Source organism: Rhinolophus sinicus, linkage group LG05 (assembly GCF_036562045.2).
Source record: "Rhinolophus sinicus isolate RSC01 linkage group LG05, ASM3656204v1, whole genome shotgun sequence".
Taxonomy (NCBI): domain Eukaryota; kingdom Metazoa; phylum Chordata; class Mammalia; order Chiroptera; family Rhinolophidae; genus Rhinolophus; species Rhinolophus sinicus.
Genome location: NC_133755.1, coordinates 63139952 through 63153028, shown reverse-complemented (window position 1 = coordinate 63153028; position 13077 = coordinate 63139952). Strand labels below are relative to the sequence as shown.

The following is a 13077-nucleotide window of genomic DNA, read 5'->3' as shown; positions in this document are numbered from 1 at the left end:
CCATACCTTTTCAGCAACCTTTGATATTGTCAGACTTTTTAAGTTTTGAGAAGTGTTATCTTGTTTTAACATTTCTTACGGAACTAGTGAACTTGATTCACCTCTGCTTTCTGTGTACTGATTACAAAAAACCTTTTGGGGGAGGCCAGTTAGCTCAGTTGGTTAGAGCGCGGTGCTCTTAACCACAAGGTTGCCGGTTTGAGATCCCCACATGGGCCATGGTGAGCTGCGCCCTCCACAACTAGATTGAAACAACTACTTGACTTGGGTCCCAGAAAAACACTTAAATAAATAAAAGTTTTTAAAAAGAATTAATGAGCATTTAAAAACAAACAACCTTTTCAAGCAATTATAGTTCACAAATAATAATTATTAATCCATGTGAAAAAAATATCTTCTCTCGTAGCATATACTTTTAGTAGTAAACGTAACAAAAGCTCTTACATGTATTGCACATAAGTCAAGAGCCTATGATCCTTTAAATATGCATTTGTAACAATATGTTATTTCAAATGTATATTATTTTGTGGCTTTATCACAACTGAAACGTAAGATATCTGCTGTTAGGTCTTTCAATGTAAAAGTGCTCTAAGGCTCTGTGTTTTAGATCCTCTGTTCTTTTCCATCTTCAGTCTGTCCCCCTAGGTGATCTTACCTAACCTCATGCCTTTAAATGCCATTGATTTCTGAATTTTTATCTTCAGGCCTGACTTTATCGCTAAGTGTGTAGTTGTCATCTCCACTCATATCTGATGGGTATGTCAAAATTAATATGCCCATATCTGGTCTTACTTCCCCTGTGTTCCTACCGATGCCCTATATTTTCCTTGGGAATCCAAGACATCAATATAATTTCATCTGTAAATGTTTCCCCACGGATTTCTAAAAGGCCAGGGTTCTGTTCTTTGGTCTCTCAGCTCTTGAATTTGTAATCGTTTCCTTTCCACTGTGTATTCTGTTTTGTTATGAAAGCAAAAGATTTTCCCAGATTGATCCTTTAATTTTCTTGGCTTTCCTATGTTCCATTTTGAGAATAATAATCGTGCCTTCCTCAGACAGTGGTTGTGAGGCTCAACTCAGTGCCTGGCACGGGGTATTTGCATATATGTAGGTTCTAAGTATTATCCCCATTGTCATCATCAATTTAGTCTTTGTTTTCCAGTTTCTGAGAAATCCCTTCACTTTTATGTTCCATTTATTCTCTTGAGTTCTTTTTTGAGGGGAAGGACTATCTTAATTTTAATTTCCAGGAAAGAGTTCTCTGATAGTTCCTTTATATATATATTTATATATCCTTTATATATATATTTATATATCCTTATTTCATGAGTGCAGTATTGTCCCTTATTATTAATAGTCTTCTTTTTGAAGTTTCTTTTTGTTCCTTGCATTGTTTCTCAGAGCTCCTTCTCCCCACCATCCCCTTCTTTCCTATATCTCTCCTCTTTTTTTAAGAAAGAGAGAAAGGAGATGACAAGAGAAAGGAGGGAGGGAGAGAGACTGGTTTAAGTGTTGGCTTCATGAGAACCTTGTCCAGTCTCCTCAGCAAATAGACTAAGCTACAAAGAGCAAAATGTTAATACATTTAATAAATACATTTCTTTTGGCCCCTATTATGTGCCATAGTATTGCTGGGCACTGGAGATAAAATAGTGAACATATAGGCACAGTCATTGCCCTCTAGGTAAAGGGTGAAAAGCAAATAATTGGATAAATTTCATAAAAATACACAATAAAATACATTGTAAAATAAACAATAGATGTATATTTGTAATTGCAAACTGGTAAGCGTGAGGAGACTGTAAAGGGGAGGTGCGGGCAAGGGTGGCTTCTTACGGCACCGATGAAATCTGAAGGAAGACAAGCAACTGAGTGTATGTGTTGGGGGCGATGTTCCAACCAGAGTGTCAGCGTGGGTAACGGTCCTGGGGCCAAAAAAGAACTCCAAACACTGAGGGAATGTCTGGGAAGCTGGGGTACCCGAGAGCAAGGGTACCCCAACTTTGAGGTTGATGGCTGGAGAGATGAACAGGGAGGTGAAGACAATTTGTATAGCTGTTAAAAGAAAAGCAAGGGTTGAGAAGTTCAGACTGAGATGTGGTGTGGCGATGGTACAGATAAAGTGCAGCGGGAGTTCAGAGGAAAAGTATTTTGGGGAGAATCCTGGAGGCATGTCAGGTAGAGGAACCAGCGTGCACAAAGGCACAGGGGAACTATTTCAGGCTGTGTTCAGCCAATAGTACTTGATTCAGTTTGACAGGAGTGCATTAAGGGGAGCAGTGGGAGGTAAAGCTGGAAAAGTAATTTGGAGTCAGAGTTTTGAGAGTTAAGCTGAGCTATTGTAATTTCCCTTCGTAGGCAGTGGAGAGCCTTGGCACACTAAGCAGAGACCGTGGGTGCAGGGATAGCCAGATGTAGCCAGATGGGGGGCAGTGGGACCTGGGAGGTAATGGGCAGGGCCTGAACAGAGTAATCTAGTGGCGTGGAGTGGAAGAGAGGACACTGGGAAGAACTGCTCTGGATGCAGAGTAAGTGGGACTTAGTGAAGGTATAAACAAGCCTGAGTTGCTCCAAACCCTGGAACATGGAAAGACTACAGGGCCATTAACACACTAGAAACCTGCGAGAGGAACAGGCCTAAGAGAGAGGAGATTCTATTGGGGGCTGTTTAAACTCACTCTATGCAGATCACCCGGCTTCCCCAGCACCAAATACCCATCCTGGTAGGAGGATTCCCCCAGGAGGGTTGTTGAGAAGATTTATAGCAAGGTTGTTGCTTGTTGGCAAATTAAATACAGCAGTTACTCAAAGTACAGCTGAGGACTGAACCTGGAACAGGCAGGAGGGAGGAGTCTACATTTTGAGAGTGAGAAAAGAGAAAACTAGAAATAGTGTAGTGACAGTCCCCGAGAGGTCTTGCTTTGGATGTGCCCCACCCCCAGCCTGTTGCTGCTTTGAAAAGCCATCATTTGATGAAGGCATTCCTTTTCCTTATGAGGTTCCTCTGTTAAAATGCAGATGTCTCTTGGAGGGGTAATATATTAAGCCTTGTCAGTTATTAATACATTGTCATGATTAAATGCATTCCAAGTGATCGCTTTCTGACAGCTGCTTCCCACAGAATAAGACAGAATGATGAGTATGTTTTGATTGAGGGGAAAAAGTTGACAGAGATTCCAAGGTGAGGCAGGAAATAGAATTACCGTATGATTCAGGAGTTCCACTTCTGGGTATATACTCAAAAGAACTGAAAGCAAGGATTTAAAGAGATAATTTGTGTATCCATGTTCAATAGCAGCATTATTCACAATAGGCAAAAGGTAAAGGCAACCCGAGTATCTATTGAAGGATGAATCGATAAAGGAATATTATTCAGCCTTAAAAAGGAAGGAAATTCTGACACATGTTACAACATGGATGATTACTGAAGGCATTATGCTAAGTGAAAGACACCTGTCACAAAAGGACAAATATTATATGATCCACTCCTATGGCCTTTGGTTTGGGTTCTCCGTATTATAGAATGTTTATACTATTTTCCTTTTAATTTTTATCTTCTTTATGTATTATTATGTGTTGGGTATTTCCTTGTATATCATTTATCTTTTAACTATTTTTCTTAACCTTGTTATAAGAAAGAAATCCTATTCTCTTCAAAGATAATCACTTTTGAGGCATGAATGTTTTTAATAATCACTTCTCTTCTCTGAGCTTTCACTTGTCATTGTTAAATGTCATTGTAAAATTCCATATTTTGTTATAATTTTATTCATTCTGTTTGTAATTGCCATGTTTAAGATGGCTTTTAAAAACCAGTCAGTCTAGTTTGTGGGTGTATTTGTTCCCTGGGCCCTTGCTACCAAGAAGCTGCATTTTGCTGTTGATGCCACTTTTAATAATTATTTTAATTTCCTTTTATGATTTTTTAATTTAACTGTAGTTCTCAGAAGAGCCTGTGATAGGTAAAGAGAACTTTGTGTTTTTGTTGCTTTCGTTATTGGTATCAGATTTTTTTCAGAATATTTCCATTGATCTTTGCATCTATCAATTATGAAGACAAGCCTGTATTTAGCTACTTTGTTTCATCTTTGGTTATTGTTATAATATTCATAGCAGAAGTTGTATTTTTATGTGTGTAATATCTCTTCTAGCAGGGATGGCAATATAATGTTACTTTATTTTTATATATTTTGTAAGATTTTTTTTAATTAAGGTTATTTTGAGATAATTATAGATTCACATACATGCAGTTGTAAGAAATAATACAGAGAGATTCTGTGTACCCTTCATCCATTTCCCCCAATGGGAACATCTTGCAGAATTACAGTACAATATCACAAGCAGGATATTGGCATCGATACAGCTATAAAACGTCCCCATTGCTACAAGGATCCCTCACATTGCCCTTTTATAACCACACCTACTTCTCTTCCACCCCCCCCTTAATCTCTGGCACCCACTAATCTGTTCTTCATTTCTATAATTTTGTCATGAATGTTATATAAATGGAATTGTACAGTATGTAACCTCTTGGGATTGGTTTTTTTCACTTAGCATAATTCTCTGGAAATTAACCCAGGTTTTTCATGTATCAATAGGTCATTCGCTTTTTTACTGCAGAGTAGTATTTCATGGCATGGCTATACTACAATTTGTTTAACCATTCATCTGTTGAAGGACTTCTGGGTTGCTTCCCGTTATCAGCTATTATGAATAAAACTGATATGAAAGTATACAGATTTTTGCATGAACATAAGTCTTCATTTTTCTGGGATAAATGCCCAGTAGAACAATTACTGGGTTTTTATGGTTGCATATAAGAAACTGTCAAATTGTTGTCCAGAGTGGCAGTACCATTTTGAATTACCACCCGCCAATGTATAAATGATTCAGTTTTGTGCATCCTCACATTTGGTGGTGTCACTGTTTTTTATTTTCGCCATTCTAATGGGTATGTAGAGCTATCTGATTGTGGTTTTAGTTTGCATTTCCCTAATGGCTAATGATTAGGAACACTATTTGGCATCCATATCTCGTCTTTGGTGAAGTGATACTTCTCAACCTTTGTGTATTTTTGAAATTCTCAACAATAAAATGCTTTAATCCTTTTATGTTTATTTCTGGTTTTCAGTTTCCTAGATCAGTAAGATTAGCTGATATGGGGAATGGATCTGTGACCTGGAAAAAAGACTAGTGGAAATCAATCAATCAGAACAGCCAAGAGAAAAAGAATTTTTTAAAGTGAGGATAATATAAAGGACGTCTGGGACATCATTAAGCACACAAACATTCGCATTATAGGGGTACCAGAAGGAGAAGAAAGAAAGGAACGGAAACTTGATTTGAAGAAATAATGGCTGAAAACTTTCCTAACCTGGGAAAGGAAACAGATATCCAAGTCCAGGAAGCACAGAGAGCTCCAAGCAAAATTAACCCTAAGAGACCCCTGCACCACGGTGTAATTAAAATGGCGAAAGTTAAAGAGACAAGTTTAAAGGCAACAAGAGGAAAAGAAGTTACATACAAAGGAAACCTCATAAGGCTATTAGCTGATTTCTCAGCAACAACATTACAGGCCAGAAGGGAGTGGCAGGACATCTTGTACGTGCTGAAAGGAAAGGAACCTATAGCCTAGAAGAGTTTACCCTTCAAAGTTATCATTCAGAATTGAAGCAGAGAGAAAGTTTCATGAACAAGCAACTAAAGTAGTTTGTCACCATTAAACCAGCTTCACAAGAAGTGTTAAAGGATCTTCTTGAAGCAGAAAAGGAAATGCCATAACCAAAAATAAAATATAAGAAAGGCAAAAAATGTCACAGGTAAAGTCAAATAGTTAATAAATACAGCAAGTCAGACATTTAAAAAGCTATTATGAAGGTCAAAAGACAAAAGTATCAAACTCAACTTAAACTACAATAAGTACTTAGGAAATGCACAGAACAGAAAGATCTAAAATGTGACTTCAAAAACATAAAGCGTGGAGTAGGTAGTAATAAAGTAGTCTTCTTAGAATATATTTGAAATTAAACTTCTACCAGCTTAAAATAGTCTGCTATAGATATAGAATGATATACATAAAGGTCATGATAACCACAAACCAAAAACTTCCAAAGGTTGCACAAAGGATAAAGAGAAAGGAACCCAAACAAAACAAACCCAACAAACCACAAGGGAAGAGATCAAGAGAAGAAGAAAGGAACAGAGGAGAACTACAAAAAAAAAAAGCAATAAGTACATATTTATGAATAATTATTTTAAATGTAAATGGACTAAATGCTCCAGTAAAAAGACAGGGTGACTGAATAGATTAAAAAACATCCATCTATATGCTGCTTAAAAGAGACTCACTTCTGATTGAAGGACCAACAAACTGACTGAAAGTGAAGGGACGGAAAAAGATATTCCATGCAAATAAAAGCAAGAAGAAAGCTGGGGTAGCACTAATCAGACAAAATAGACTTTGAAACAAAGACTGTAAAAAACAACAAAGAAGGACATTACATAATTATAAAGGGGTCAATACAAGAAGAGGATATAAATTGTAAATATCTACAAACCCAACATAAGAGCACCTAAATAAGCCAATGTTAATAGACATGAAGGGAGAAATTCACAGTAATACAATAATAGGGGATTTTAATACCTCACACATTAATGGATAGATTATCAAGACTGAAAATTAATAAGGAAATAATGGCCTTAAACGTCACATTAAACCAGACCAATTTAATAGATATTTATAGAACATATCCAAAAACTGCAGAATACACAATTTTTCCAAGTGCACATGGAACCTTCTCAAAGATAGATCATATATTAGGGCACAAAACAAGTTTAGGTAAATTCAAGAAGATTGAAATTATATCAAGTATATTTTCTGATTACAATGGCCTGAAACTAGAAATCAACTACAAGAAGAAAACTGGAAAAAACCACAAATACATGGAGAGTAAACAACATGCTACTAAACAACCAATGGATCAAACAAGAAGTCAAACAGAAAATCAAAAACTACCTTGAGACAAATGAAAACACAACTTTTCAAAATTTATGGGATGCAATAAAAGCAGTTCTAAGAGAGAAGTTCATAGCTATGCAGGCCTACCTCAAGAAACAGGAAAACTCCCAAATAGACAGTCTAATGTTACATCTAAAGGAACTAGGAAGAAAAAAAACCAAATAAGGAGAAGGAAGGAAATAATTGAGATCAGAGGGAAAATAAATGAAATTGAAATTTAAAAACAGTAGAAAAGATCAATGAAGCTAAGAGTTTGTTCTTTGAAAAGATAAACACAATTGACCCTTAGCCAAACTCATCAAGAAAACAAGAACACAAAGTCATAAATGAAAGAGAAGTTAGAACCGACACTACAGAAATACAAAGAATCATTAAAGAACACTATGAACAATTTTTGCCAACAAATTCTACAGTCTAGAAGAAATGGATAAATTTCTAGAAGCTTATAACCTTCCAAGCCTGAACCAGGAAGAAATAATGAATCTAAACAGACTGATTACTAGTAATGAAATTGAAGCAGTAATCATAAACCCAACAAATAAAAGGACCAGACCATTTCACAGGTGAATTCTACCAAACATTTAAAGAGGAATAAATACCTATCCTTCTTAAACTATTTTAGAAAATTGAAGAGGAACAAACGCTTCCAAACTCTTTCTATGAAGCCAGCATTAGCCTGATACCAAAACCAGTCAAGGACATTACAAAAAAAGAAAATTACAGGCCAATATGCTTGGTGAACATAGATGCAAAAATTTTCAAAAAAATATTAGCAAACTGGATTCAACAGTACATTATACATTAAAAGGATTATACACCATGATCAAGCGGAATTTATCCCAGGGATACAAGGATTGTTGATCATCCATGTCAATTAATGTGATACATGATGTCAACAAAATGAAGAATAAAAATCATATGATCATCTCTATAGATACAGAAAAAGCACTTGATAAAATGTAACATCCTTTTATGATAAAAACTCTCAACCAATTAGGGATAGAGGGAACATAGCAACATAATAAAGCTATATGTAACAAACCCACCGCTAATATCATACTCAATAGTGAAAAGCTGAAAGCTTTTCCTCTAAGATCAGGAACAAGGCAAGGATGCCCCCTCTCACCAATTCTATTCAACCTGGTATGGGAAGTCCTATCCACAGCAGTCAGACCAGAAAAAATAAAGGCATCCAAATCAGAAAGGAAGAAGTAAAACTCGATTTGCAGATTACCTGATACTATATATAGAAAACTCTAAAGAGTCCATCAAAAAACTATTAGACTAATGAATTTAGTAAAGTTGCAGAATACAAAAATCAATGTACAGAAATCAGTTACATTTCTATATACAAATAATAAACGATCAGGAAAAATTAGGAAAGCAGTCCCATTTACAATTGTATCAAAAAAATAAAATACCTAGGAATAAATTTAACCAGAGTGGTAAAAGACCTGTACTCTGAAAACTATAAGATACTGAAGAAGATACAAATAAATGGAATGATACATCATTCTCATGGATTGGAAGGATTAATATTGTTAAAATGTCCTTATATCTAAAGCAATATACAGATTCAATGCAATCCTTATCAAAAATATCATTGGCATTCTTCTCAGAACTAGAACAACTAATCCTAAAAAAAAAAAAAAAAAAAAAAAAATGGAACCACAAAAGACCCTGAATAGCTAATGAAATTTTGAGAAAGAACAAAGTGGAAGCTATTACACTCCCTGATTTCAAACTGTACTCCAAAGCTACAGCAATCAGAATAATATAGTACTGGCATAAAAACAGATACAGATGAGTGGAATAGAATGGAGAGCTCAGAAATAATCCTCACTTATGGTCAATTAATCTATGACAAAGGAGGCAAGAATGTACAATGAGGTAAAGATAGTCTGTTAAGTGGTTTGGGAAAATTAGATACATGCAAGATATGAAATTGGACCACTTTCTTAGACCATATACAAAGATAAACTCAAAATGGATTAAGCCTTAAATATAAGACATGAATCCATAAAGCTAGAAGAAAACATGGGCAGTAAACTCTTTGAAATCGGTCTTAGCAATACCTTTCATGTCTCCATGGGCAAGGGCAACCAAAGAAAAAAACTAAACAAATGAGACTACATCAAACTAAAGTCTGCTCAGCAAAGGAAATCATAAAAATAAAAAATAAAAAAGACAACCAACTGAATGGGAGAAGATATTTGCAAATGATACATCCAATATGGGGTTAATATCCAACATCTATAAAGAACTCATACAACTTAACACCAAAAAAAAAAAAAAAAAAAAAATGTCCAATTAGTAATTGGACAGAGGACCTGAATAGACATTTCACCAAAGAGGACATAGAGATGGCCAAAAGACATATGAAAAGATGCTCAACTTAATCATTATGAGGAAAACACAAATCAAAACCACAATGACTATCTCCTCACACCTGTTAGAATGGCTATCATCATAAAATCAACTAATAACAAGTGCTGACAAGAATGTGGAGAGAAGAGAACCCTTGTACACTGTTGGGATTGCAAATTGGTGCAGGTACTATGGAAAGCAGTATAGAGGTTCCTCAAGAAATTAAAAATAGAGCTACCAAATGATGCAGCAGTCCCACTTCTGTGTATTTATCCAAAGAAAAGAAAAACACTAGTTCAAAAAGATATATGTATGCCCATGACCATTGCAGTATTATTTATAATGGCCAAGATATGGGAGTAGTGTAGGTATCTATCAATAGATAAATGGATAAAAAAGAATTGATGTACACACACACACACACACACACACACACACACACGGGAGTATTACTCAGCCATAAAACACAAATAATGAAATCTTGCCATTTGCAACAATATGGATGAATATACAGGGTATTATGCTAAGTGAAATAAATCAGACAGAGGAAGATAAATACCATATGATTTCACTTATACGTGGACTATAAAAAAATAAATGAATAAACCAAACAAAACAAACAGTTTACTTGAACACATGTCATTTTGAGGCACTCTCTCTGGGATGTAGACTTGGGATGCAAATTAGGATAAAACATGGGCATGTGTAGACATCAGACTTTCATAATTCAAATAGAACTAGGGTTTGCTTTATTTTTACCCTTTACTCATCTTCCCATCCGTTACCTTGTTACGATAATCAATAGCAAATTTAATATTCTAGAATTTTTCTTATATCATTACAACGACATATTATTGCTTATTTCAGCCAGATTCTTGATACTTCTTCTATAATTATAAATCTTAATAGATATTGTACTTTCCCATTCTAGTGATAAGGAAAATGAAGTATTCTTTATAACTTTGTAAGTGTTCTTTATAACTTCTTTAGAAAAATCACAAAATGCTATGTACGCGTATGTCAGACGTATTTCCTTGGTCACCCTTGTTTCCTTGCCTCTTGTTTTTCCTTAAACATGAAAGCTTCCTAAAGTCGATATTCAGAGGGATGTAAATTTGTAGTGACTCCTGGCCCAGCCGGGCACTGCAGTACTGGAGTAAGTCTGTGTGCCAGTTTTGGCAAACAGCTTGATGTATGGCAGTTCTCAAAACTTGAAGTCTCGTGAAACTCAAAACAGATTTGGAGGGCTGCCAACTCTTTGATTTGACGTGTTAAAGAGTTTAGGGGGGGAAAACGACCATTTGCTAGTATTATGATTTGTCATAAAGAATATGTAGTATACGTGTGATCTCAGAATACAGAAAGTTTTGCCCTAGCAAGGAACTAACCGCCTTACACTGACACGCGTATTCTCACTGTGTCTTATTCCTGATTTCTCTCATTTGCCTGAGAACCAGCAGTGGGATCCTCCAGAGTGGCTGCTATCCATCCACAGGCTGTTTGTGAAGAGCATTACCTGGGTAGCCCAAAGCCTTCTGTTCTGGCAAGGTCCACAGCTGTTCCTTTCACGTGTGGCTTAACCTGGGTGTCGTGGATGCCTAGGGCTTCCTTCCCTAAAGATCAGCCACAGGCCTTTGGCCAGTTGGGGTGCGTGCTCAGAGAATTTGTCCCAGTGTCAGCAAAGTGGCACACAGTGCAGAAAAGTCCGTTTCTTGGTCAGCTAGTGCAGTAATGTATTCCACAGATACATAAATAGCTTCGGGAACCCACATGCTACCGCTCCCTTTTATTAGACTAGCTCGTAATTTGACTTTGAGTGTCTCTCTCTTGCCTCCTGTGTCACATCCTGTTGAGCAATACTGACTGTTGCCTTTCTCTTTCAGCGGTTTTGCGAGTGGCTGGTTCCCTGCAGAAGAGCACAGAAGTAATGAAGGCCATGCAGAGTCTTGTGAAGATCCCAGAGATCCAGGCCACCATGCGGGAGCTATCCAAAGAGATGATGAAGGTCACCTGGGCCAGCCCTGCACCACATTCTAAACCACTAGGTGTCACTCTCAGCAAGTGGCAGGGGCTCGGGCTGCGTGGGGCGAGGACAGACCCATCACTGAGGACAGAGAACAGCTGTGAACATGGGTTGAAACTCTCTGAGCTGAGCAATGGCAGAGGCTGGTCAGATTGCCCATGCCCCTTAGAAGTGAAAGTGTACCCAGAGCTCTAGGGGAGGTGGGAGATCCAGAGAGCAACTGTTGAGGATTCAGGGAGCTGGGCTTGATGGCATCTGACACGAGCAAGGAGACAAAAGCCCAGGTTCTTCCCTCTGCTCCAGCAGAATGTTGGTGAAGCTGATGCAGGAGGTCGTTCTCCCTGCTTTCCCAGCCAGGTTTTGACAAACCTTTTCTGTAAAGAGCTAGATAGTGGATGTAATTTCTACTTTGTGGGCCATACATCTTTATTATAACTACTCCACTGTTCTTTGTAGTGTAAAAGCAACCATTGATAGCATGTAAACAAATGAGTGTGGCCATGTTCCAGTAAAACTTTATTTACAAAAGTAGGCAGTGAGCTGGATTTGACCCTCAGGCTGTAGTTTGCTGATGCCTTTTTTAGACTAGAAAAGGAGAGACTCAGAACCAAATAAAGAGCAATAAATACCTGCCTCCCCCAGGATCAGGGCCTGGCAGGGACCTACTGGTGGGCCGGGCTCAGGATGGCGGTGTTGCTGAGCCCCCTGCCAGCCAGTGGTACGTCACACGTACTGTCCTGTCAAGTCCCCCCAGTGACCCTAGTATAGGGATTTTTATCCCCATTTTACACAGGGGGAAACTGAATCTTCAAGTTACCAGGTAACTTATAAGTAGTGTTGGCAGTAAGTGACAGACCTGGGGTTGGAGCCCGGATATCTGATCTTACTGTGTTTGCTGCCTCAGAGGCAGTGATGAGAGGAAGTGCCTTCTGCAGGTGCTCAGGCTTCAAATCGGTGGCCTGAGAGCCAAGGTTATGTACTTCCAATTCTTACATGCAGATTGTAAAGTGTAGAAATCATCTTCTTTCCTCCTAAGGAATTACACTTACGAACTTAAATTGTATATGGGACCCCAGGGCCTAGGAGAGAGAAACCGGAGAAGAAAATTGATGGGAAAGATATAAAAAGCCAGCCCCTGAAGGGCAGAGACGTGATCTGACTCATTCCATTTGACCTGTCATTTGGCACAGAGCAGGCAGTTGATGAATGGTTGTTGATTGAATAAATGAATTAATAAATGACAACTTCTGCTTCCAGGATGTGTGGGGCTATTATAGTCAGGATTCCAGCAGACGCTCCTAACCAGTTAGCAAGTGTCTAGTGAACCCTTTTTACAGTAGCCTCCAGCACGAAGATGACTTCCAGGGGGCTCTACCTGTCTGACCTCGAATGTGAACTTGTTTATTCATTTCGGTTGGGAGTAAAGGGTCTGAGAATGGGCAGAATATGGTACTAGCTAGATTCATGTCACTAAGGCACTTGAATGGTCTGGGAGTAGAAAGGCAGGCAGGAGAAAGGGCTTGCTTTCACTCTGATTGCATCAGCATGCTCAGTGAGAGTTGTGCCCTGGTTGAGTGCAGGGGAGCCAGAGCTGGAGCTGCCACATGTGACCTCCGTTCCCTGAATCATTGGGATGTCAAAATACAAAGCAAGGTTGCAGGTTGCAAAG

General features: G+C 37.9%; 1 protein-coding gene across 4 annotated transcripts in view; it reads left to right on the top strand.

The window, feature by feature from the left end:
* LOC109456769 (charged multivesicular body protein 3) overlaps nucleotides 1–13077 on the top strand; it is a 71189-nt gene that overhangs the window by 54136 nt on the left and 3976 nt on the right. For all 4 annotated transcript variants that reach the window (XM_019749206.2, XM_019749201.2, XM_019749203.2 and 1 more), the window contains one exon: nucleotides 11269–11390. In XM_019749206.2, the coding sequence (XP_019604765.1) occupies nucleotides 11269–11390 (122 nt within the window). The remainder of the gene's footprint in view (nucleotides 1–11268; nucleotides 11391–13077) is intronic.